The sequence below is a fragment of the Trachypithecus francoisi genome, unplaced genomic scaffold, assembly GCF_009764315.1.
Source record: "Trachypithecus francoisi isolate TF-2019V2 unplaced genomic scaffold, Tfra_2.0 Lachesis_group13, whole genome shotgun sequence".
NCBI lineage: Eukaryota > Metazoa > Chordata > Mammalia > Primates > Cercopithecidae > Trachypithecus > Trachypithecus francoisi.
In genome coordinates, this window is record NW_022681458.1 from 14,002,985 (window position 1) to 14,030,410 (window position 27,426).

General features: G+C 40.1%; 1 protein-coding gene across 14 annotated transcripts in view; it reads right to left on the minus strand.

The window, feature by feature from the left end:
• Window positions 1–27,426, minus strand: part of RHBDD1 (rhomboid domain containing 1) — a 214,585-nt gene that overhangs the window by 175,713 nt on the left and 11,446 nt on the right. For all 14 annotated transcript variants that reach the window (XM_033230031.1, XM_033230034.1, XM_033230035.1 and 11 more), the window contains exons 2-3: window positions 6,556–7,078; window positions 4,345–4,477 (exon numbers count right to left, since the gene is read on the minus strand). In XM_033230031.1, coding sequence (XP_033085922.1) covers window positions 4,345–4,477; window positions 6,556–6,988 — 566 coding nt within the window. In that variant the 5' untranslated portion in view covers window positions 6,989–7,078. The remainder of the gene's footprint in view (window positions 1–4,344; window positions 4,478–6,555; window positions 7,079–27,426) is intronic.

The window sequence follows — 27,426 nt, forward strand, 5'->3', positions numbered from 1 at the left end:
TTTCATGGAAAAATAAAAAGGTGGGAAGACCGTCTTAGAATACAAGAATAAATAAATATAATAATCAAAGGTAATACGTGAATTTTGGATCCTGGTTCTCCTTGGGCCACAACAACAGTTATGAAAGACATTTTGAACACTGGGAGAATCTGAACATGAACCAATTACTAAACAACATTAAAGAATTACTGTTAATTTTCCTTTGCATGACAACAGTAATGTGGTTTTGCAAAATTATATTTTTATGTTTAAGAGATGCCTGATGAAGTTTTTAGGGGTGAAGTTACTATGTTTACAACTTACTGTCATATGGTGCATCAACTTTTCTTTATGTTTGAAAATTTATAAATTTATAAATATTTTTGAAAATAAAAAATTGAAACAAGTAGAAAAATAAATTGAAAATAAAATTTAAATTGAAAAATAAGTAAATTGAAAATCTGTATAATAAAAAATGGAAACAAGTAAAAAAATATATATTTTTTTATCTCATTTGAACAATCTAGCCAAAGAGTTTTTAGTTGGGTCAAAGTAATTTTATTCTTGTCAAATATTAGCAATGAAACAGTATCTAAAGCCTAGGGGGTAATGCTTTCAGCTGCCATATTTTACCAAATACAGTGGATCCTTGAACAACATGGGTGTGAACTATGCAGGTCCACTTACATGAGGATTTTCTTCCACCTCTGCTACCCATGAGACAATAAGACCAACTCCTTCTCCTCTTCCTCCTCCTCCTCTATGTGAAGATGATGAGGATAAAGACCTTTATAATGATCCACTTCCACTTAACAAATAGTGCATACATTTTCTCTTCCTTATGATGATCTTAAAAACATTTTATTTTCTCTAGCTGACTGTAACAATACAGTATATGATACATATAACATACAAAATGTGTGTATGTTATCGGTAAAGCCTTGCCAGTTTTTGGGTAGGTTGACTTACCAGTCAACAGTAGGTTATTGACAGTTAAGTCTCTGGAGTGTCAAAAATCATCCACGAATTAATCAGCTACATGGGGGCTCAGCACTCCTAACCCCCACGTTGCTCAAGGGTCAACTGTAATACCCCAGGGTCCAAACGCAGCCAAGGCTTGCTTGTTAGTGTTTCAGAGTGGCTTGTGGGCATTTTTAGACTTTAGTGTTTCAGAGTGGCTTGTGGGCATTTTTAGACTGCTGTCATTAAGGATGAACAAAGTCAGCTAGGAGCAAAGGAAAGCAGGGAGTGGAAGTCAAACAAACAAAAGTACATAACAGCTGATGTATTAATTTTAGAAAGAAAAAGAAATTAGGTATGATTCTATTTAGGAACAGTGTACACATCCAGAGATTTACTTCGTAATAAAAGGGCTGAGTACTTCTTAATTGTGTATAAAGAGGTCATTCACATATGACTCCTTAAAACTGACTTACTAAACAGAGAAGGTAAGTAACATCCCATTTCACAGGTGAGGAAAATGAGGCTCGGAAAGGCTATGTACCTTGCCCGAGATCCCACGGCCAGGAGGTGGGCCTGGCCCCCTCACATTCAACTGCTCTCCTCTAGCACAGTTGCTGAGTGCTTCTTTTACTCTGGGTGATGTTCATGATTCTCCACTTTGGTTTTCTGTCTAGATGGCCTAAGGCTCAGGTGAGAACACACAGAGGTCCATAATCTGGCTAGAAGGTAAAACCAGGCAACACATCCCCCTTCTTTCCATCAACAGAATCTTGGGGGTAGGAGGTAGGAAGGGACAGGAGCCCGGTCTAGGAAGGAGGCACCAGAGGTGGACTGCACATCTCCCTCCTTGGACGCCTCTTCAGACACTATCACCTATCAGGGTCCCAGGACATGAAGGAAAATGGAAAGCCACGTGTGAAGCAGAGCAACCTCTGAAGTAAGCACACACAGAGACTGTGAGAAGCAAAAGCACCACGTGAATGAGTGAGATTGCTTCACTCTGGCATCAAGTCCACACCCCTCATACTCCTCACAATGCCTATTTGGAGTGGCTTTCCTTCATGAAACTCTGTAACTGTAACCACGGAAATTACTAATTCCGTGGCTTTCATAAAACACAGAGGTCCACCAAATGTTTGCTTTGGCAGATTTTTTTTTTCCTCCCAAAGGGCAGCCCATACAGTCCTGCAATAAAGCAAGCTTTGTTGTAAAGATTTACAGTGTTTTCCCAATGAAAATTCTAATTGACAACCATCAGGCAAATAACAATGCATTGCAAAGAGAGCTCCAGTTTCACCCATTCTTCCAAGATCCGTCTCAAAGAAGTATTCACTGCTTAGGTTTCCTGGACCGGTGTTTAGTGTAGTCTTTATCTGGATACATGCATAAGTAGATGCTTGTATATTAGAAGTTTATCATTCACAGCAGTCAAATCTTAACAATCAAAAGACTTCAAATTCAAAGACAGGAAATTTCATTTACTTCCCAAGCTCAGAATTACCGGTCCCTCCACACAGAATATGCATATGACACAAAAACACAACCATGCCTTTTCCATGTAAGTTGGGGGGAACCCTAAAAAGTGAAATGCATAAAAAGCTCTTCAGAAATAGTTGCATAAGAATATCAAATGCACTGTTATTCAATGGATTCATCACAGGATAAAAGTTCAAATAGCAGAGGGAGTGATTTTCATATGAATGCTGGGTGTTGCCAGTCACATACAAGAGCCTACCATTGACACAGAGAACCAAGTCACATCAAGCAAGTCAGAGGAGCAGTGAGTGACAAGGTATAGAGAGGGCTGTTCAGATAAGGGACAGACATTACTGGATGCTTTTTCAAAGAAAACTTTGAAGATTTTGTTAGACTTTCTTCGTGGAACTGTCAAAAGTAGCAGTGCAATTGTAAATGAGTGGTACTCAGGGGCCATATCACTGCCATTTATAGGCCAGCTGCCAGGGGCTGCCCGTGATGGGAAATTAGCATTAAAGAAGGACCTGGAGTTACCGGGCTGACACACAGCCCAATGAGAATACTCTCGCATAAGGTAAGACACCCAGCACAGTCACACAAATCAAAACCAAAATAAAAACTGTCTGTAAAGAACAGTAGCAAACAGAAATCTTCCTTCTTTCTGAACCTTCCTGAATCTCACCCTTCGCCAACGTCCAGTCCCACAGTAAAAACAAACATCATGTATTTCCAGTTGTACAAGACAGATTAAGGAAAGTGAAGCTGGTGGAACAGGCGGACAAATAACACAACTTATCCTCCTTTTTCTAAACAAAAAGCAGAGAAAGGAACCAAAGGAAGAAAGTGCAGCATGAATAGGCAGGAGCCCCAGACAGGAGTCGGGGGCCTGAATCCTCATGAGGCTGGTGTCTACCACAAACTGTTTGTTGACAAATCTCTTAACCTTCCGAATTTCCAAGTCCTTCTCTGTAAGGGAAAAAATTCATCTAGATCAGCAGTTCTGAAACTGCACTTCCTGGAGCTCTAGGGTTTGGTGGAGGTGCCTCCTCTGAGGAAGCCACAGCAACATGGGAGTACGGTGAAAGGGGCCCCATGCCACCTCTCAACCCAAAAGACTTCAGAGCTGATCCATTTCACATTTTGAGTGTCAAGTAAAGCCTTTTGTTTAAAAAGTTCTATTACCAAGACAATTGACAGCTAAAATGGCTTAAAAGCATTAGATCTGCCGGGCGCGGTGGCTCATGCCTGTAATCTCAGCACTTTGGGAGGCCAAGGTGGGCGGATCACGAGGTCAAGAGATGGAGACCATCCTGGCCAACATGGTGAAACCCTGTCTCTACTAAAAATACAAAAATTAACTGGGCGTGGTGGCGGGAGCTGTAATCCCAGCTACTTGGGAGGCTGAGGCGGGATAATTGCTTGAACCGGGGAGGTGGAGGTTGCAGTGAGCTGAGATCACGCCACTGCACTCCAACCTGGGTAACAGAGTGAGACTCCGTCTCAGAAACAGACAGACAAAAAAAAAAAAAAGCATTAAAAAGCATTAGATCAACATACCGTATAGCTTTTTAATCTTTATAGTTATATGGTTTCTATGTGCTTCTTTGGAATATTGCTTTCAGAATTAACCAGCTGATTGGCCAGTTAATATTGATCCTCAAATCTGTATAACAGTTTCTCCTAGTCAAAAAACGAGGAATCTGCAACTCAGTTAGGACAAGTAACCCACAATTATACAGCTCAATAGTTAACAAGATTTAAACCCAGAAATGTCTGACATTAAAACCATTAAGCTTGATTCTGTCCTAATAGATAAAGAATAAACCTCACTGTGGAAAACAAGTGGTTTCCTTGTTATTATTGCAAATTTTTTCCTCCATGGAACATCAGGTTCTTCAACTGTATTCCCTAAAAGAAAACACTTACCCTGGTGAGAATAAATGAATAGCCGCAAGTTCCACCCAACAAGCAAATCTGTTCGGTACAGGAAAGCCCAAAATGTTGACAAAGCCTCCAGGGCAATAATGGTTGTTAAGAACTTTCAAAGCAAACAAAACTCCTAAAAGAGAATGAAGAACATGCAAATATTAACAATCCAAAAGTAGGAGTATCAATGTTTACAAAGAAAGCCAATTAAAAGTGAAAATGATTATTCGATTACATCCAACTTTGTGCTTTAAAACATATCCTATTCCTTAAAGTCCTGCGTTTGGTAAAAAGACAACGTTAAAGGCAGTCACGCCTTTGATGTTTCTAAATACAGAAGTTCATATTGGTGTTCAGTATGCTACTAAATACATAATACCTAACGTGAATACAATACTATCATTGGTATTAAATGCCAGTGAACTGTACACTATAAAATAGCTATGCTATATAAATTTTAACTCAATAAAAAATACCAGTAATTTGTATTTTTCTAACCTCTATGGAAAAACATGTTGAAGGCAGGGCATATATTCTTTCTTCTCCCACAATTAGATGCATAAGGATACATCTTGGAAGGAAAGGGGAAGGATGTCAGGAAAAGCAGAAGGAAGGATTAGATTTCCTTGTTTCAGGACTACTTCTCTCCTCCCCTTCACATTCTAGTATTTAGAACACCTAATTTAAATCCTGCTGGAAATTTTGGTCCCATGAAATATCTGTAAAAAGGAACTAGTGACGAAGAAGGTGAGAGACAATGCATCATACAGCTAATATGCAGACTGGGTTCAAATCCCAGCTCCATCGCTTCCTAGCTGGGTAATCTTGTGCTAGTGACTTCACTTCTCTGGGTCTTGGCTTCCTCATCTATAAAATCAGGACAATCCCTCAACAGTCTGCAGGTGATCAGAAAAAAAAATTAAAAATAAAAAAAGTAAAATAAAATCAAGGCCAGGCACAGTGGCTCACGCCTATAATCCCAGCACTCTGGGAGGCCAAGGTGGGTGGATCACAAGGTCAAGAGATAGAGACCATCCTGGCCAGCATGGTGAAATCCCGTCTCTACTAAAAATACAAAAATTTGCTGGGCATGGTGACACGTGCCTTGTAGTCCCACCTACTCGGGAGGCTGAGGCAGGAGAATCACTTGAACCTGGGAGGCGGAGCTTGCAGTGAGCCGAGATCACGCCACTGCCCTCCAGCCTGGCGCCAGAGCGAGACTCCGTCTCAAAAAAATTAATAAATAATAAAATAAAATCAAGACAATCCCATCTCCACATGGATCTGCTGTATAAATTAAACTGGTTAGGTTATGCAGAGTGACTATCATGACTCCTAAAACAGGGCCAGCATGCCATACCAGGGTGTGGTGCATTTATTAACAAAATCATCCAGAGGCATATGCAGGACAGTTCTCCAGGTGGACTTGGACCTATGTAGTTCTCCCCCTCCTTTCTCGCTTATGGTTCTCAAGAATAACTGTGGAAATATGCTGGAAATTCAACACCCTGAGATAAACGGGGGCTGGCTGAAACAGCCTAATCCTCTCCCGGAATACGATGTCTTTCAAAGCTTTGCCCAGTGATTCATGTGATTCCCAGGTTTGTACCTGGCTGCCTCTTCGGGGTTCCTTCTCTGCATGAAAGGAGCACACACAGTCAAGACTCCAACAGCCCTGGGCAGCTTTTTGAGCCTTGAAGGACGGGCTCACAATGAATCCTAGGCTCCTGTTGTCCCTTGCTGCCTAACTGTAAATACTAAATCTGCCTCATGTAACTTGTTGCAGATGAGCGTGCTCTGTCTAACCAGGTGCAGACAAGTTGGTAACCAGAGACAGCACACTGAGCCTACTTCCCAAGCACAGTCACCTTTTTTGAGACCTCCCTATTACAAATACATCTGTGGGTCTTTCTGTGACCCTACCATATGGAGCTGGGGCATATTTCCAATACTATGTCTTCTACAAAACCACCTCCCAGCAGGTCCTAGTGCAGACTGTCTAGAAGTGAATGATGCAGCATAATGTAAAATGGCAAAAACTAGTCCCTGCATGCTCCAGCCTCCTCTTCAAGATGCAAAGCATCAGCAGCCATTAACCACTCAGAATTTGGTTCCTCTCACCAACTAGGGACCCACACTTCATAAAATGACAGCAGCCACACCTCCCTTGCTTCCTTTATGCATGCAACCTCAAAATTTTGTCTCCCTTACCTGAGAAACCTACAGCACAGCTCCTTTTGAAGTCAGGTTCATCCATAAATTCGGCAACAGCAAATTGCAAGAGCAGGTATACCACTCCAGTAAGTACAGAAAATGTGGTGATAACATAAGCAAACCATCTACTTCCCAGTCTTCTTTCTAGATGTATTCCTTTCCAGAGCATGGATGCCATATTGAAATACAAATGCCAATCATCAGCATGGTGAAGGGGAGAGAGCAGTAAACGCTGCCAGTCTTTTTGCTGGCAACACTTCTCCACACTAAGGCAGGAACTGTACAGTGGCTTCTGAGGGTTCAAGAAGAACCAGATGTTGAGGGCCAAAGTTGCTAGGGTGACAGGTGGAATATTGTTGATCCCAACATTGAAGATTTGAGAAAAGAGTAGAATAAGCCCAGTATTTATCCCTCTTGATCTTCGTTGCATGGCCAGATATCAGGGAAATAGCTCAGCAATGGGAAAACGTGGTCAGGTAGTCAGTTTTAGGCATCTAGGGAGATATACAGACAGCTGAACCTAAAACACAAAATGCATGTGAAAAACCATCAATTAAGAATTAGTACACATATAAGACATACTCACTTCAAGACAAACTCCCATGAGGTAAATGCTACTACTCATTCTAACAGAAATATTTATGTTCAACATCTTCTAGAGTAATATCTAGGATGCTGACTGACACCCTTCCTTCATTTTACATTCTAGAATAGAAATTTTATCCCAAATCCCAATGCATCAGTTAATGGACAGTTTTTCTCTGACAAACACGTCACGAAATTAACTTGACTTCCTTATAAACAAACATGTAACCTCATGAAAAACCTACAAAGATAGTGTGCAAGCATTAAATGATTTCTACTCAGAATCCTAGCCAGGATTCTTTACCCCCTCCATTTTTTTCAAAGAAATATTTGATTTTGATATGTTAGAATGAGTTTGCTCCAAAGTTTTTAAACATCAAGAAGCAAGTTTGAAGACACAAGCATACATTGTCTTGAATCTCAATTTCCATGCTGCCAGATACCAATGGTCTGACGTCTACTTTCACAACAACTTCAGCTTTTCGTTACCTCCTCTACAAGCCAAATCCTGGGTTGATACACAGTCCTTGGTTTTAAGAGGCTCACTTTCCACCGAGAAATAAACCAACAGTGGCCACATGATGTTCTAACTGCAGTGAGAGAGGGAACCCAGAGCACAGGCACAAACACAGCCTGAGGTGGTCATCTAACTATAAGAACTATGAGATCTAACATTAACCCCAAATCAAGGGTGATATTGTTGATCCCAACAATATGATTTGGGGTTAATGACAATGAGAAGTTCCATGGCTTACTAGCCCGCTTCTCCACCCCGCTGGACCTGGGCTGGCATTGTGACATGCTTTGGCTAACAGAATGTGGAGGAAGGGATACTACATGAACTCCCAGCCTACACCTCAAGATGATTTATAGGCTTCTCTCTTGAAACCCTCTCAAGCAACCATGTGAACGTTAGGCCAGTGTGCTGAGTAATGAAAGAAAGGTACAGACTGCAGTCACCCTGAAGGTCCTTGCCACTGGTCAGCTACTACTCCAAAGGTGAAGCTGTCTAACTGACCACAGATATACAAGCGAGTCCAGTTGAGCCCAGCCTAATTTGCTGACCCACAAAACAGTGAGCTAAATAAATGGTACTTGGTTTACTTCACTGAGCTTTGGAGTGGTTTGTTATGCAACAATTACAACTAATACAGAAGGTACTGCCTTTGGGGAGTGCTATGGTTTAGGTGTTTGTCCCTCCAAAACCTCATGTTGAATGAATGAACGAATGAGTGTATTTATTTGTTTAGAGCCCGAATCTCACTCTGTAGTCCAGGCTGAAGTGCAATGGCATGATCTTGGCTCACTGCAACCTCCACCTCCCGGGTTCAAATGATTCTTATGCCTTAGCCTCCCGAGTAGCTGAGATTACAGGCATGTGCCACCATGCCCGGCTATTTTTAGTAGAGACTGGGTGTCACCATGTTGGTCAGGCTGGTCTTGAGCTCCTGACCTCAGGTGATATGTCTGCCTCAGCCTCCCAAAGTGCTGGGATTATAGGCAAGGAGCCACTACGCCCGGCCTCATGTTGAAATCCGATCCCCAGTATTGGAGTAGAACCTAATGGGAGGTTTGAGTGGGTCATGGGGGAGTATCCCTCATGAAAAGATGAATGCCCTCCCTGGAGTAAGAGTTCTCACTCTTATTAGTTCCTGCCAGCGCTGATTGTTAAAAGAGACTGGCACCTCCCCGCTCCCTTGCTTCCTCTCTCACCACATGATCTCTGCACATGCTAGCTCCCCTTCACCTTTCACCGCAAACGGAAGTGGCCTGAGGCCCCCACCAGATGCTCAATCTTGAACTTTAAGCCAGAAGAACTGTGAGCTAAATAGACCTCTTTTCTTTCTTTTTTTTTTTGTTTCTAATAACGTAGATTTTATTATTATTATTTTTTTTTATTTTATTATACTTTAAGTTCTAGGGTACATGTGCATAACGTGCAGGTTTGTTACATATGTATACTTATGCCATGTTGGTGTGCTGCACCATCAACTCGTCAGCACCCATCAATTCATGATTTATATCATGTATACCTCCCCAATGCAATCCCTCCCTCCTCCCCCCTCCCCATGATAGGCCCCAGTGTGTGATGTTCCCCTTCCCGAGTCCGAGTGATCTCATTGTTCAGTTCCCACCTATGAGTGAGAACATGCGGTGTTTGGTTTTCTCTTCTTGTACCTCTTTTCTTTATACATTACTCAGACTCAGGTATTCATAGCAACCCTAAACAGACTAAGACAGGGAGAAATTGGTTTATGCTCATGGAAGAAGCTAGTAAGGGACGAGGTGCAGGCAGAGACACAGATAAAAAAAAAGGATGAAGTGCTTGGAGGCAAGAGCCTTTTCCTCTTAACAGAAAGAAAAATAGGTGTAGCTATGGATATTAAATAGATTAGGTGCAAAATGTTGAAAAAGTTCTCATCTAATGGTTTCTGTTTTCTCTATGGAGATTAATTGGCCCCCAACCAAACAGGTAACTCACTCTTATACCCTAAGGACTCTAAACTGCACACTGGATAATGCATGAGTTTTAGAGTAAAAAAAAAAAAAAAAAAAAGGCAGGATTCTCCTATCTTCCAGATCTGTGACTTGGGGCAAATCATTTAAACTTTCTGAACTTCAATTTCTTCACTTTAAGAATCATAAAACCTCCTTCCCAGGATTACTGTAACATGCCTGGAACAAAAAAGCTGCAGAATAAACAGTAGCTACTACTTTCATTTCTTTTTTTTTTTTTTTTTTTTTTTTGAGACGGAGTCTCGCTCTGTCGCCCAGGCTGGAGTGCAGTGGCCGGATCTCAGCTCACTGCAAGCTCCGCCTCCTGGGTTCACGCCATTCTCCTGCCTCAGCCTCCGGAGTAGCTGGGACTACAGGCGCCCGCCACCGCGCCCGGCTAGTTTTTTGTATTTTTTTAGTAGAGACGGGGTTTCACCGTGTTAGCCAGGATGGTCTCGATCTCCTGACCTCGTGATCTGCCCGTCTCGGCCTCCCAAGTGCTGGGATTATAGGCAAGGAGCCACTACGCCCGGCCTCATGTTGAAATCCGATCCCCAGTATTGGAGTAGAACCTAATGGGAGGTTTGAGTGGGTCATGGGGGAGTATCCCTCATGAAAAGATGAATGCCCTCCCTGGAGTAAGAGTTCTCACTCTTATTAGTTCCTGCCAGCGCTGATTGTTAAAAGAGACTGGCACCTCCCCACTCCCTTGCTTCCTCTCTCACCACATGATCTCTGCACATGCTAGCTCCCCTTCACCTTTCACCGCAAACGGAAGTGGCCTGAGGCCCCCACCAGATGCTCAATCTTGAACTTTAAGCCAGAAGAACTGTGAGCTAAATAGACCTCTTTTCTTTTTTTTTTTTTGTTTCTAATAACGTAGATTTTATTATTATTATTTTTTATTTTATTATACTTTAAGTTCTAGGGTACATGTGCATAACGTGCAGGTTTGTTACATATGTATACTTATGCCATGTTGGTGTGCTGCACCCATCAACTCGTCAGCACCCATCAATTCATGATTTATATCATGTATACCTCCCCAATGCAATCCCTCCCTCCTCCCCCCTCCCCATGATAGGCCCCAGTGTGTGATGTTCCCCTTCCCGAGTCCGAGTGATCTCATTGTTCAGTTCCCACCTATGAGTGAGAACATGCGGTGTTTGGTTTTCTCTTCTTGTACCTCTTTTCTTTATACATTACTCAGACTCAGGTATTCATAGCAACCCTAAACAGACTAAGACAGGGAGAAATTGGTTTATGCTCATGGGAAGAAGCTAGTAAGGGACGAGGTGCAGGCAGAGACACAGATAAAAAAAAAGGATGAAGTGCTTGGAGGCAAGAGCCTTTTCCTCTTAACAGAAAGAAAAATAGGTGTAGCTATGGATATTAAATAGATTAGGTGCAAAATGTTGAAAAAGTTCTCATCTAATGGTTTCTGTTTTCTCTATGGAGATTAATTGGCCCCCAACCAAACAGGTAACTCACTCTTATACCCTAAGGACTCTAAACTGCACACTGGATAATGCATGAGTTTTAGAGTAAAAAAAAAAAAAAAAAAAAAAAAGGCAGGATTCTCCTATCTTCCAGATCTGTGACTTGGGGCAAATCATTTAAACTTTCTGAACTTCAATTTCTTCACTTTAAGAATCATAAAACCTCCTTCCCAGGATTACTGTAACATGCCTGGAACAAAAAAGCTGCAGAATAAACAGTAGCTACTACTTTCATTTCTTTTTTTTTTTTTTTTTTTTTTGAGACGGAGTCTCGCTCTGTCGCCCAGGCTGGAGTGCAGTGGCCGGATCTCAGCTCACTGCAAGCTCCGCCTCCTGGGTTCACGCCATTCTCCTGCCTCAGCCTCCGGAGTAGCTGGGACTACAGGCGCCCGCCACCGCGCCCGGCTAGTTTTTTGTATTTTTTTAGTAGAGACGGGGTTTCACCGTGTTAGCCAGGATGGTCTCGATCTCCTGACCTCGTGATCTGCCCGTCTCGGCCTCCCAAAGTGCTGGGATTACAGGCTTGAGCCACCGCGCCCGGCCTACTTTCATTTCTATAAAGTAAACTTACTTACGTGAGAATTAATTCCTTTGCAAATGGTAACATCCCAAAAAGACTCAAATGTGTGTGTGCACACACACACACATACAATTAGCCATATACCTACACATGCATGCACACACACATTATTGGCACAACCCCATGTATTAGCACAACCCAAGTTTCTATATTGTTATTATTGTAGCTCTGTAGCATTCTTATGAACTAGAGAATTTAATGAAATTTAAACTGAAATGCTCCCAAATAACTCTACATAAATGACCTATATTTTTCACATTAGAACTCAAGTCAATTTTCAAATATTTTCCTACTGTGACTTTTTTGTAATTCTCCTAAATTTATCAACATGTGTGTACACGTGTGCACACATACACATAAATATGTATATTATATCAAACATTATTACCTTTAATAGGAACAATGAAAAAACTGGCCTTGATCATTGATCAGTAAATAATCAGCTTACAAGAAATGACAAAATAAACCCTTCAATATCATTGCCAAGAGTGTCTTATGATGCTGGGCTTTATGTAGCAGAAAATCAAAACTAATTACATCTTTGCTCAAGAAAAACTTGCCCCTCAATTACAATCATTAGTAATGAAGAATATAGATAAAAGGACAGAATTCCCAGTTTTACTTTACACTGTGTTCCAGGCTCTGATTGCACTTTCCTAAGTTACTTCTGGCCAGATGAAAAGGTGTCTTTGTGTCTGCATCCCTTCACACCTCCCAGCTCTCCACTGTTGAGTGCTCCTGCTTCCATGGGACACCTTGCTTTCCTGAGGCTTCACTCCTCCTTCCAACCTGTTTCTCTGCTGTTCGCTTCTCCTCTATCCCTACTGTCTCCTGCACACACTAAAGGGCTTCTTCCACTTTCATGATTTTTGTAATTCTTTTTATCAGGATGATGCCCAAATTTCTATTTTTCAGCTTTGATTTCTCAGCAGGTTCCAGGGACATAATCTTAGAGGAAAATATAGTTTGCTTGCTGTCTTGGTTTCTGAAAACTGAATTATCCTTTCTCACAGAACAATGATTCAGCCATTCCTTCTTTCACTCATGTATTTAATAAATATTTATCAAGTGCCATATGCATGCCAGTCCCTGTGCCAGGCACTGGAGGTACAGCAAATAACAAAACACTTATCTTCCCAGCCTTTAAATGGCCTACTTATACTTGCTGAAGGAATAAAAATATTGTCCACAGGAAATCAAAAGAGAAGTAAAATTGTGTGGCTTTACTTCTCCATAAATGCATACTTAATGCCAAAGGAGAGATAACCATAGCCAATGTGAGAAGTGCGTATCTCTTGGGCTCCACCTTTGCAAACAAAGGCCATTAGAGTCCCAGTGTAGGTAGAACATACATTTTGAGTCTTAAGTAGTAGGAAAGACAAATCAGTCCTAGTTTGTAACAACTGTAGAGCAGTTTCCTTCCTAATGTTACCAAGTCAGCCATCTAAGGTGAGGGATGCAGCCTATCAAAAGACAACTTAGAAAATCCAACTTAACCATGTAAAGATCAAATCTGTAACCTGACCTTGTAGGACAGAGAGGCACGGTTCTAGGAACACCAAGGAAGACAGATCACAGTAAGTGAGCACTGACTATAAAATGAATATTGTTAATGTTTTGACTATCAAATACATAGAAATTTTTAGAGTGCTGCGCTATCTGAAAGATCACAGAGGCATCATCAGTTATAGCAACTTATCTGTGAACTGAAAACCTGTAAAATCTGTTGGGTTTTAGAAACGGTTTATGTATTATAACTTGTATCCAGACCACAAGCCAGTTACCAGAGTTCAAGAAAGGACAGTCCCTGTGCTCTCGTACCTTACAAACACACCCTCCCCACCAGACTCTACATACCCCAAGCTGAACACTGGACTGCCCCTTCCAAATCAGCTCCTCCTCTCATGCTCTCCACCTCAAAACACGGGATTTCCACCTATCCAGTTGTTCAAGCCAAAGATGTAGAAAGGTCCTTGACATGTCCTTTGACCTTAACCTTATTACCCTGCTACCCCCAAATCCTATCCATCAAGTTTTATTAATTCTTCTAAACAGTTTTTTATCAATCTACTTCTTTCTAGCTCTAGGGCCACTACTTTAGTCTGGGTCACCATCCTAGCTTGCCTGATTACCATAAAATCCAACCAACTGAATCCTCTGCTTCTCCTCTGATACCTACTATTTTCCACCACTGCTTAGCATAATCTTGTATAAAACTGAAGTTGGACTCCCCAGTGGTAAGCCTTTGATGGGTTGTCATCACAGCAAGAATAAGTCCAAACTCTTTCCCATAACTATATGCTTATATCACCAGTTCCCTGCCCACCACCCAGGTGGTCTCATCTCAAGCTGGTCTCTGCATCAGTCACTATGCTCCAGTTGCATGGGTGCTACCAAATCAGTAGCTCCAGGATTACAGTATAAACAGCCAAGGGCAGGAGTATAAACAACCAAGGGCAGGAATAATCTTATCCATTTTGATCACCAACGGTACTCAGAGCCACCATAGGATCACCACAAATACACAGTGACAGGCATATGGTCCATGCTTAGTAAATGCACTTGTCCCTGGGTATCCATGGAAGATTGGTTCCAGGACCTCCAACAGATACCAAAAATCGATGGATGCTCAAGTCCCTTACATAAAACAGTGTAGTATTTGCATATAACCTATGCACACTCTCCCATATACTTTGAATAATCTCTAGGTAACTTATAATACCTAATACAACATAAATGCTTTGCAAATAGTTGTTTTATTGTATTGTTAGGGAATAATGACAAGAAAAAAAAAGTCTGTACATGTTCAGCACCGATGCAATCATCCATTTCCCACCCTACACCTGCCAAAAATTTTCAATCTGTAGTTGGTTGAATCCATGAATACATGATCCACGGATATGGAGGGCCAACTGTATTTCTCAAATGACTCAAGATTAGTGTATTTTTTTAATGTGTCTACATTATATGATAAATGAAACTGATTAAGAAGGTCTGAATACCTATGATACGTCCATCTTTAAGTATGTTTCCTGCAATTTTAACAACTTTTCCCAGAGCATTGTACATATTATTCCACTTAGCATTTTTAGGTCCATGACAGTATTTATAACGTTAATCTCAACATTACAGAAATAAATCTCTGATCCATTTAAAATGTATTGATAAGTTGCTTTGCCAGAACTATTTGACCAAAAAAAAGCATTTTAATTATGTAATAATACAGACTAGACAGTACTATGTCAAGGTTGTAGCAGAGAGAAATGGAAGGTTTCTTGAAATATTGATAGGAAAATTAGCCATATTTACTTTTAATGAGAAATTAAAAATTAAACAGGCATGTAATAAGAAAGACTAAGCAGCTAGAACAAACAAAAGAAACTGAATTCATAACTTGGGAAACCAATGTGTCTCAAGGGGGAGAGAAAGGAGTAAAAAGGGAAAAGAAACTAATTACAGTGATTTTCAATTCTACTTACAAAGCAGAAAATATTTCATCATTATCATTTACTAAGGCAGTATATATCTCAATTTCCAGATTTAAATGTTCAATAAGAATTGAGACCATTAAATTGCAAGAATATATACCAGTTATAAATTCTATTCCCAATTTGGTGTCTGCTACCAACAAAATTAATTTCACAAGAAAGACAGGAACTACAGAGTCTTAATGGGAGTAATCAAATGCTGTTCTGAAGATTGAGACTTCCATATTACTAAAAGTATAACAAATTCCAAAATTATTCACCAAAATATTCTTAAATTGTATTTTTTTCCCCCTTTAAGATTCAAGAAAAGTCTATCACTATATAATTGAGATATATTAATGCTATATCATTAGCACTACTTTCATGCCTTTGGTAAGTTTCTTTTAACAGTTTTGAATATTTGAAGTACATGCTCTAAGAAACAGGGAAAAATTTAGGTTTGTTCAAGTCATTTGGCAAGAGTCCTCTTATCACTCAAACTCAGTACTTTGCTAATACCTGACCTTCCAGATGCTTAACCCATTTATGCTGGAGGTTGCAATTTTTTGTGTGTGAAAAACTAGACGCTGGTGATGACCTTGAACAGTAGGATATAAATAACTCCCATAAGCTTAGCATTCCAATAATGGAAGACTAGGCATAACTGGGATTTAGCATTCATCTTTAAAAGCTGAAATATAACTCGCATACCATAAAATTCAATCTTAAAGAGCACAATTCAGTGTGTGTTTTTTTTAGTATATTCACGAGGTTGTGTATATCTAGTTCTAGAATTTTCATGACTTCAAAGAGAGACCCCATACCCATTAGCAGTCACTCACTCACTTCCCACCTAGTGCCTGGCAACAATTAATCTTTAATACGTTATGTCCCTATGAATTTGCCCATTCTGGACATTTCATATAAATGAAGTCACACAACATATGGCCTTTTGTATTTGGCTTCTTTCCCTTAGCATAATGACTTCATAGTTCATCCATGTTGTAGCAAGTATCAATACTTTGTTTCTTTTTATAGTCAAATAGTATTTCATTGTATGATTATACCACATTTTGTTCATCCATTCATCAGCAGATAGACATTTGTTTCCACTTTTTGGCTCTAATGAATAACGCTGCTATAAACATTCATGTACAATTTTTATGAACATATGTTTTCGGTTCTCTGGGGTATATACCTAAGAGTGAAATTGCTGGCTCATATGGTGACTATATGTTTAACTTTCTGAGTAACTGCAAAATTGTTTTCCAAATTTCTATACCATTTACATTCCCTTCAGCACTGTACAAGGGTTCCAGTTTCACCACATCCTCAACAATGCTTGTATTTATCCATCTTTTTTTACTGTAGCCATCCTGGTGGATGTGAAGTAATACTGATTTTCATTTCCCTAATGACTCATGATACTGAGAAAATGCTTAGATTGTCATTGCTTAAAATACAATACAAACACACACATGTTCACAGGCACACACACAAGCACACATGTACCCAAACACACATACACATACACACTCACTCACACTTTCTACAGAAAATTATTTAACGAGCTCAGGTCAAGAGAAATCTTCAGAAAGAAAGGTGAAACCACAAAGAAACTGTCCTGGTTAAACTGCAAAGACTGCAGCTCTACCATTGCCCTGTGATATAGTATGTTGGAAGGGAATGCGAATGTACTCCAATGGCAAGATATTGCTTAGGCCAACATATTTGACTACAAATTCTGTGCAATTATTTAGAAAAAAAAAAAAAAGGTTAGTGTGTTTTAATAATGCAAACAAAGCAAAAATGCTATGAAAATAGCAAATTATTTATACTAAACATAAAAACTTCCTCTGCTTTTTTCATTACAAGAGCTAGACAGCAAATTTGTGCATCACAAATAGTGCATTAATGTGGTCAAAATATACACAAACACTAGATGCATTTTTTCTCTCTTATTTTGTTTCATTACAGTCATCTTTCTCTGTGAATAAACTGAACTGGAGCTTTTCTTCCAACCCTTGTAACTCTCTCAGGAATCTTATTCATTCACGGCTTTTCTAGTCCAAACTTATGAAATTGTTTGCTCCACTTGTTACTGTTACTATAGAGCCAATGGATGAGAACATTTTAGTCTAAGATAATAACAATAAAATTATTTGTTCTTCCAATAAAACTACTTAGCATAATTTTATTTTTCTTAAAAGCTTTAGTTTCCTTAGGTTCCAAGAGAATCCAGTTACAAAATGCAGATTTTCAAGATAGTTTTGAAAATAAGAAAATGGTATAATATATATTTGCATTTAGTGAAAAACAAGAATTTATTAACTGAATACTCACAAAGTAATCTGTTTTCTCTTTTCAAATACATGAATGCATTTTGAAAAGCTCTGCTATATGCAAAACATAGTTGTTTGAATAACATGTAAATTGTGCTTTTAAAATGTAATATTTAAATATTTAACATAAGAGCAGATGGTATGGCTTCACATCATTACACCATGTTCAATTTACCAGAATGCATATTCTACCTGAGTTGATTAGTAAATAGGGAGTCCTGGGGGTATAGTATGGAACCTTAGTTAGACAGCATAATTACTTGATGACTAGTTGCACATAAATGACATTTTTTTTTCCAGCTATCTAATCTGTTAAATGGCTTCCAGAGCTACATTAATGATAAAATCAGAGGGAATTAGAGTAGGGACCTCTGTTTCCTTCCTTCACATTAATGGCAGAGATACAAATAAATGAAGACAATCAAATGAATGAAAACTGACTTCATGAATAAAAAACAAAAACTAGAATCAAATTACATTAGGGAATCTCGTCTTTATGACTACTGTGACACTCTCTCAATAATTATATTCCAGTATCTATTCATGGAAATATCTACAACTTAGACTCCATTCCAGAAGCAATTGGGAACCGCGAGCATTTCCTCCTTTTGAAGCCTACTGAGATCTTTAATATGATGGTTCTCCAACTTCACACCCTCCATTGTTTCATATTAAGAAACCATCTCACCCAGCTGGACACAACCATTCGACTCTCTCTCTAATGACAGTTGCCTATATCTTTCTGACTTTAATTTATCAAACCTAGAGGGTTTTTTTGCTTTTTAGGGACAGGGTCTCATTCTGCTGCCAGGCTAGAGTGCAGTGGTGCAATCATAGCTCACAGCAGCCTTGAATTCCTAGGCTCAAGTGGTCCTCCCACAGCAGCCTCCCGAGCTGGGACTACAGGCAAGTGTCACCACACCCAGCTATTTTTTTATATGTATTTTTTGTAGAGATGGGGTCTTGCTGTATTGCCCAGGCTGCTCTTGAGCTCCTTGCTTCAAGCAATCCTCCCACTTTGGCCTCCCAAAGTATTGAAATTACAGGTGTGAGCCACCACACCCAAGCTCAAACCTAGAGTTCTTAAGACATAAAAGCTCCTCCTTCCTTTTTTCCTTCATACACCATCTGCCCAGATGAACACGAATACAAAATTTCTGATCCCTTAGTGGGATAATGTTCAGAGGTGCTTTATAATAGCCTGCCTTTAGTAGCAATGCCACCCATGTGGAAGGCATGTATAGGTAAAATATGTAACCTCTGAGGAGCTGGGATTTAAGACCACTAAATGGACATATGAAGAATGTTCTAGACAGATAAGCCATTAATAAGAACGTATGTTATATGCTCAAAGATCTCAACAGAAATCAGGCCTTTATCATCTTACACTCTTCCCCTAGTCTATTTACACAGTACCTGACTCAACTTGCTTAAAATCCAATTTCACCATGTTGTACCCCCACCTCAATCCACCCAATGGCTTTCTATATTCATGGTTAAAACACTGCACAGTGTCTCAGGTAGTGATACTCTTTATGGAAAAAATATCTTTAAGCAGATTTTAAAAAAACGATGAATAGTGTCATAATGGAATGGACTCGAGTCAAATGATTTAGTTTCAAATCCTGCTTAATTGCTTGGGAGCTACATGACATTACGTAAGTGTTTTTTTTTTTTTTTTGAAACAGAGTCTCACTCTGTCACCCAGATTGGTGTGCAGTGGTGCGATCTTGGCTCACTGCAATCTTCGCCTCCCAGGTTTAAGCAATTATCCTGCCTCAGCCTCCTGAGTAGCTGGGATTACAGGTGCACGCCAGCACACTCAGCTAATTTTTGTATTTTTTAGTAGAGACAGGGTTTTGCCATGTTGGCCAGTCTGGTTTTGAACTCCTAACCTTGGGTGATCCACCCGCCTCAGCCTCCTAAAGTGCTGGGATTACAGGTGTGAGCCACCACACCCGGCCCTTAGGTTAAGTTCTTAATCAATCTCTACCTCAGTCTCCTCATTTATAAAACAGATATTAAGTAATAATAAGGAACATCTCATAGAGTTGTTGATGAGTAACATAGGTAAAACACTTAGAATAATGCCTGAAACATAAGTACTACATAAGTATTAGTAGACATTAAATATTTATCAACATTATCTGATCAACTTCAAGCTATTCATCCCAGAAATCAAGGTCTTATAATATTTACATACCTCCCAATAACTTTTATGCAATTATAGTTTAAAAGTAATTATTTTGCTTCATTTCACTTAATTCTCACAATCCTGTGCAGGCGAAATTAGTTCCACCTTATCTACTAGCTGGTCTACCCACCGCCTGCCAAGAAAAATCACTTAACTGTCCAGCTGCCCATTCTAAAACATGCTCCGCAGAGTTGCCCACGTGAGATGTACATCCATGGAGCTTCAGCCCTTCAGACTTTTTGGGGATGTTGAAATTTCAGTCCTTCACTTTCTCTGTCCAAGGTGCTTAATAAGCAAGGCCATTCCCACAGATGGGCAGTCACATGGACTCTCTCGCCACAAGAGGTGACGAAAGCGAATTTCTCATGCCTCCCACAGATTACATCTTGTGCTCAATTTAGTGAAAGTCCTTCCAGCGGTTTTGGTGTGAAACCACGAAAGACAGAAAGAAACTCTACTTTTTTATTACACAGATAAAGAAACCAAGGTGATGGTGCCCAGAAGCCGGAGTGTAAGGACTCTAACTCAGCTCTTCCCACCAGACAGTGCTGCTCCACCGTGAAGCCCTGCAGGTTCCTGACTCCCAGCTGTGACCCTTTTGGGGGCCCCTATGCCTGTGAGCAGCACCAGCATGCTGGCCTGCCTCAAGAAAGCCAAGTTCCACATTCTGCACTTCCACAGCATGTAGCAGATGCCTTAAATAGCTATAAGTAGTTAAAGAAAAATCTTATAAAATTCTAGACTGTGATCTAGAGGCATGCCAGGAAATAGTTCAATGTTCTGCTTTATGGCCAATATTTTTAAACTTAAGCCACTAGACCAGGAACCTTTAGAAGAGATGTCAGTGACTTTTCTTTCACATCAATGCTTCCTGGAGGATAAGCTGAAGTTTGAATGTTTTAAAAGTACTAAATGGGCCAAGCGCGGTGGCTCATGCCTGTAATCCCAGCACTTTGGGAGGCAGAGGCGGGTGGATCACGAGGTCAGGGGTTCGAGACCACTCTGGTCAATGTGGTGAAACTCCATCTTTACTAAAAATAAATACAAAAATTAGCCGGGTGTGGTGACACGAGCCTGTTGTCCCACCTACTTGCGAGGCTGAGGCAGGAGAATGGCATGAACCCAGGAGGCGGAGCTTGCAGTGAGCGGAGATCACACCACTGCACTCCAGCCTGGGTGACAGAGCGAGACTCCATCTCAAAAAAAAAAAAAAAAAAGTACTACATGGGACCAAAACAATGCTTCATTTTACCTCAACCTCCATCTGTAATATGCAGTGTAAAATTTAATTAGAAGTGAATAATGAGAAAAGAAAATCTGCAGGCTTGGCTCAGTGGCTCTCGCCTATAATCCCAGCATTTTGTAAGGCCAATTTAGGAGGATTGCTTGGGGCCAGGAATTCAAGACCAGTCTGGGAAACATAGCAAGACCTCATCTCTACAAAATAAAATAAAATAAAATAAAATAACAAAAAATTAGCCAGGTACAGTGGCACACACCTATAATCCTAGGTACTTAGGAGGCTGAGGCAGGAGGATCACTCGAGCCTAGGACTTTGAGGCTGTGGTGAGCTATCATAGTGGGCAACAGAGTGAGACCCTGTCTCTAAAAATAAGATTAATTAAATTTAAAAAATAAGATCTTAAAGAGACAAGGTAGAACAATAAATTTTAAGTTAGATATTGTTTCTGGCAATTGTCTTAGTTCAGGCTGCTATAACTAAGTCCCATAGACAGGAGGATTATAAACAACAGAAATTTACTTCTCACAGTTCTGCCGGCTGCAAGTGTGACATCAGGGTACAAGAATGGTTAGGTTCTGTTGAGGGCCCTCTTACGGGTTGTGAACTGTTTTTCTGTTATATACTCACATGGTAGAAAGAGAGCAAGAGAGCTCTCTGGCGTCCCTTTCATAAGGACTCTAATTCAATTCATGAGGGGTCCACCTTCATGACCTAATAACTTGCCAAAGGCTCCACCATATCCTTGTACCATCACTTTACGTATTCTAGAGTCACCAGAATTTCTGGAGCCATTGCACACAGACATTTTTACAAAATTTATTTTTGTAAACACAAAAATCACTGTGGCAAAACTAAGGTGGCAGCTATAAAAATGGAAGTTTAAATTAACTATGGGAAAGTGATTTCAAATGATACTGTCATCTATTCTAAGCCACAGAAATGCAGGTCCAAGGCAATAAATAGAATCACCAAAAGAAACTGGCAAGTCAGGTCTTGATAATAAGTTCTATCCTAGGGATTCCACAAAATTCAAGGGGCAGTAAGATTGATTCAGACTGTTTATGGAAAGGTGAGATCAATTTCACTGAAGAGGAAATATGCAGTGTAGAAAGTATATATGGCTAAACTGAAGACTTCAGCAACTGTGCTGGCCTTGCCACTGAGGAGGAGGATAGAACAGCTGAAGAACTACAAGATAAAAGAAGCCAACAAAAAGCCACCACCACCACCACAACAAACACCAAGCTTTACCACAATGAAGACTGGCTGTTGAGGGTAAAATATCCAAAGGAACTACATGCGTGTTGGTTTCAAGTAAAGGCAAAAGGCTGAGGAAGGGATCTGCAGATTTAGGAAATGCTCTAAACTACTTTCAACAACAATAGCAACAACAACAAAAAGGCTCATCTGTCGGTTTAACTAAATTACACAGAGCGAAGGTATAGGATTCACAATTCATTCATTCCAAGGGACTACAGACTTTTGCCAAAGTGAGAGGAAAAGATGAGGCCTTGGTAGTGCTGAGCGAGGTGCAGGGGATCCCCAGGCAATTTGGAAACTTGAGGTTAAAAAAAGCAAAGACGATAAAAAATAACTGGAGGGACTATTTCCCAGAGAGGTGACGCTTCCACCTCTACTTCTGCCAGCTGTCCTGGTTCTGCCCATCCTGACTTGGCTCCTAGTTGTGTGGTCCTGGATATCCAAGGTCATCAACCTCCTGAACAACTGGTTTCTTTAGGCTCAGTTGGATCATCAAGTTGCTCTGCTGCACACAGAGCTCAGGAAGTTCAATTCTAGTCTTAAGACTGAAAATCTTTCTCCATCTATTGTCTCTGCATTTGGGGGGAATGTGTTTGGAACCCACACACACCCTCGAATGCAGAGACATATATGCAGAAAAAGACATGGAAACACACAGAGAGAAATGGAGAGGAATTTATCCATTCTCCTTGATGGAAAAAAGTTTAGCTTCTTCCTTCCTGGAAGAGGCTAAATGTTAACAAGGTCATCAACGGGACTCAAAACAAATAACATACTGACCATCTTCCACAGGTGAGGCAGAGTTATTAGGCTCAGAGAAAAAGAAAAAAAAAAAAAAAAAAGGCATAGGGCACATTTATTGTTCCTTGTTTCAAAGGAGTTAAGTTGCTTTATTTCCTGAATGTAATCAGACAGGAGACTCAATGCTTCAACTCCCTAGCGTGACTAAGGATGTAGATTTAGAAAAACACATGTAATAGAGTCATACGGAACTACCCCAGCTTTCCTTTTCTCGTGATCACCAAAGAAGTCTCACAGAAGATTCTGCAAATAGGAGTCCTTTCATGCATACAAACACTTTTATTCATTTACTGTTGCCCATTTGCTGGGTGGATTTCACGCAATCTCAGTGGAATCTACAAGGGACCTCAGAAAATCATACATGTGCACAGAGCCTCTTAAAAATCACTCTGTCTTAGATTTCCTATGGATTAGAACTTCTGGAAAGGGGGACAGTGTAAGGTCATCTTCCCTACAGACACCACCTAGAATCCTGCATATCCACGTTTGAGACCAAGATGGCACCATCTTAGGAGGGCAGCTAGGTTTTGCTCCTCTCTGTACTTTCCTAACTGGGAAAAACAAGTTCAAAACTCCAGATTAACTGGGGTCACTCTGATGCCATAAATCCAACCCAAACAGTTTTAAAAGAATGAAAAAAAAAAAAGAAAAAAAGAATGAAACCCTTTGTGCATTCTTGTAATGGCAGGATACAGGACCCTTGCTAAAAGACCTCTCTGAAACCACAGAAATTTAACTTAAAACACTGAGTATTTAACTTTATTTTCTATTACACTCCTACGACTGGTTTCCCAATCAGATCATGTTTGCTTTTAGGTGTTTGCTCAGTGCCAAGAGGTGGGTAAGATGGCTGACTAGCATCAAGCCACTCAAGACCACTAGGCCAGTCTATTCATTGTGTTAGCTACCTTGAGCAAATTATCTCATCAACCCCGTTTATTTCCCAATCTGTAAGACAGGTCAGTAAAGATTCAGTTAGCACACTCTTAACAAATGAAGCTCTTTGTTGTTATTATTATTGTGCATTACTGTTTTAGTCTGGGCTTCCTCAAAAAGCAGACTCTAAGACAAGGGTCCCTGTGGAAGTCACTTATTTGGGAGGTGACCAATACACTGACTGGGGAGTAGGGAAGCATGACAGGAATGGCAAGATGTAAAAAATAAATAAATACCTATATATATATATACATAGAAAGACAGAAAATATATATATATTCTCAAAAGAGCTATCACTGTGAATGACTGCAGCTTAATCTCACTGGGGAACTCTGAGAGCTAGAATATAGATATAGAAATAGATACAGACATATATATAGATATAGATATAGATATATAGGTATGGCTCAGTGTTATGCCCACAGGGCAAAGGAGCCTGCCTTGACTCTCTGTCATTGCCACGTTACCACAGAAGGCAAAAAGGATATCTGGGGCCAGAGAAAGCACTTGATCAAAGAAATGTAGGGTCTGGAGGCTAGAAGCCTGCTGGAATGTCCCCTAAGGGCAAGGGGATGTGGGCGGAGCCTGAGGGCAATGCTACCATGGCACCTTAGCTTGAGACACACACCTGCCTCCACCAACCCATGCAATTCCTTCCCAATCCTCAAAGCCAGCTCCCAACCTGATTCCCTCCTGACAGGCTCCCTGCCCATGCCAGTGCTCACTAACCTCCTAAATGCTTCCTGCACATATGCTCGCTCCACTGGTGCCAGCAGGATTCACCAGGGAACCTTCATCATCTCTTCCAAATGGTGTATTTTCCTTATACATTGGAGCTTAAGAGCATACAATCTGGAACCTAAATTGGTCCTACTGACTGGCTTTAGCTTTAAGAGCTATGTGACCTTGCCGACATCACTTAATCTATGTCTCAGTTTCCCACCATGTAAGATGGAGTAGTAATAATAGCTAAACCTGATTCTAAAGTTCTTATACAAACTAAATGACCTAAAACATTGAGATTCTTAGATAATGCCGGGCATACAGTAATCACTCAATAAATCACAGCTACTTTTTAATGACTGAAAAAGAAATCCCATTTTGCGACTGATTGATAGTTATTCTAAAATACAAAAAGTCAAACCACCAGCCAAAGTGACATACAACCACATTACTAGTTAATCTGTAGAACTGCTCTCAAACTTTACGTGATTACCCTATGCAATCCTCTAAACTTTATAAAGTAGGTATTATTATTAACCATTTTATAGATGAGCAAGGATTTTAATCAAAATAATCTAGCTCCCAAGGCTCTGTCCTTAAAATGAAATTGTGGTCCAGTTTGTCTGCAGAAAAGAGTTCTTAATTCTCAAGCTAGTCTACACTCAGCAACTCACCAAAATTACCGTTTAAGCATCCCTACTGGTTACTGCCTTTAGTGGCTTCCAGTAAGTTGATCTTGGCTGATTCTTTAAATGAGCCTTTCAGATTTTGGGGTGGTGATTTGACTTGTGACCTCAATTATCTGAGGGACCTAAGGAAAGTATTTGATTTTTCAGTTTGTCCAGCTTTTTTTATTGTGACGATGATGACTTCTAGTATCTTTATGCGTCAGAGCTGAGACCAGAAGTTACCCCCAATTGTCTACTAGTAAGATATGACACTTTGACTACCAAAAAATTAGGGAGGACATCATCTCGGCATAAGGAATAGTTTTTCCCAAGAAAGGTATCTGGTGACTTCCATTACACATTAAAATATTCATGCATTTTTAAAACATTTCAAATATAGAAAATCTCACTATGTAAAACTTATATTCTACATCAATTGTAACTGTTTTCTTGAGAACAAGTCAATTTGTAGATCTATACAGCATAGAATACTATAGAGAATAGTACCAAGTAATGTTCAAATACCCAACTTATTTTGGTAATTGTTATCACAGTCACAGCTGAAAAAAAAAAAAGAAAAGAAAAAAATCAGTTTTAAAAATCAAGTTTTTTAAAAAAAGTAACAATAATCCAAATTTCATTTTTCTCATCTTAGAATGTATTCTATGTAAATAGAAAAGCACCCACACCTTCTCCAACTTTATCCTACCAGGGCCAGCTATCTGGCTGGCTAGGATTCTGGTTGGGAGGACTTCAGGGGGTCGGGGAGTTGCAAGGCATTCCATCTTGGCTTTCCTTCACCCCCAGGCCCTACCCTGCAAAGCAAGGATTACTCTGAGAGAGAAGTCACAGAGAGGCAAAAACTGCTTTTCTACCTTTTAAGAATTACTAGTATAAAGGATCACTGTCCCTGTGTTTTGCCAGATCACTGAAAGCTGCATGGTCAGTTCATATCATGTTGTCTTTGTAGAATGACGTTTGCGGAGATATAATCTAATATTAGAGGCCTTGACATAGGTCTCACCCAAAGAATCATCTTTATATTGTTGTGAAGCACCATTCTGACAATGTTTCTCATGCAAAATCTCATCAGAGCTAGAAAAAGCTTAAGTCTGCCTAGTAAATGAATATGCTTCTCTCTGCTGAAAGCCACTCAACCATTTGGGTTGGCTGTTTTCTTTCTTTACTACAAGCTTGTGTCTTATGTCACCTAAAACAGATACTTTTTGGAAATGGGCAAATAATGTAAAAATACACGTCAATATTGAAAATGTTAAGTCAATCTAATTCAGAGAAAACCTTAGGGAAGTTTCCTCACCCCAGTCAGGCTTTGAAAGATAAAAAGTGGATGAAAGAAAGGTATTTTAAAGAAAGAAAATAGCGCCGGGCGCGGTGGCTCAAGCCTGTAATCCCAGCACTTTGGGAGGCTGAGACGGGCGGATCACGAGGTCAGGAGATCGAGACCATCCTGGCGAACACTGTGAAACCCCGTCTCTACTAAAAATACAAAAACTAGCCGGGCGAGGTGGCGGGCGCCTGTAGTCCCAGCTACTCGGAGGCTGAGGCAGGAGAATGGCGTAAACCCGGGAGGCGGGGCTTGCAGTGAGCTGAGATCCGGCCACTGCACTCCAGCCTGGGCTACAGAGCGAGACTCCGCCTCAAAAAAAAAAAAAAAAAAAAAAAAAAAAAAAAGAAAATAGCATGTATGTGCTGTTACCGTAGAGACATAAAATACAATAATGTTTAGGATGTAGAAGTAATTAGTATGCTCCATTCTGCTCTGCTATAATGCTTGTTTTGAAATGAAAAAATTTGCTCAAATGCAACTTGTATATTAGGGAATAATTTGAGCAAAAGCACAAATTTCACTTTTGATGCATGCAGAAAACTGCACCCTGCTGAGTCAAACTGCGCAGAAATTGACAAAGTGAACAATTTTATACATTTCAAACATCTATCAGTTACCCCAGTTCAGAGTACATTATAAGCTATACCTATCCACATGTGCAGTTAACAACTTTCCATCCGCTACTTGACAAAACCCTCCTTCCACCACTTGACAATAATTCCTAAG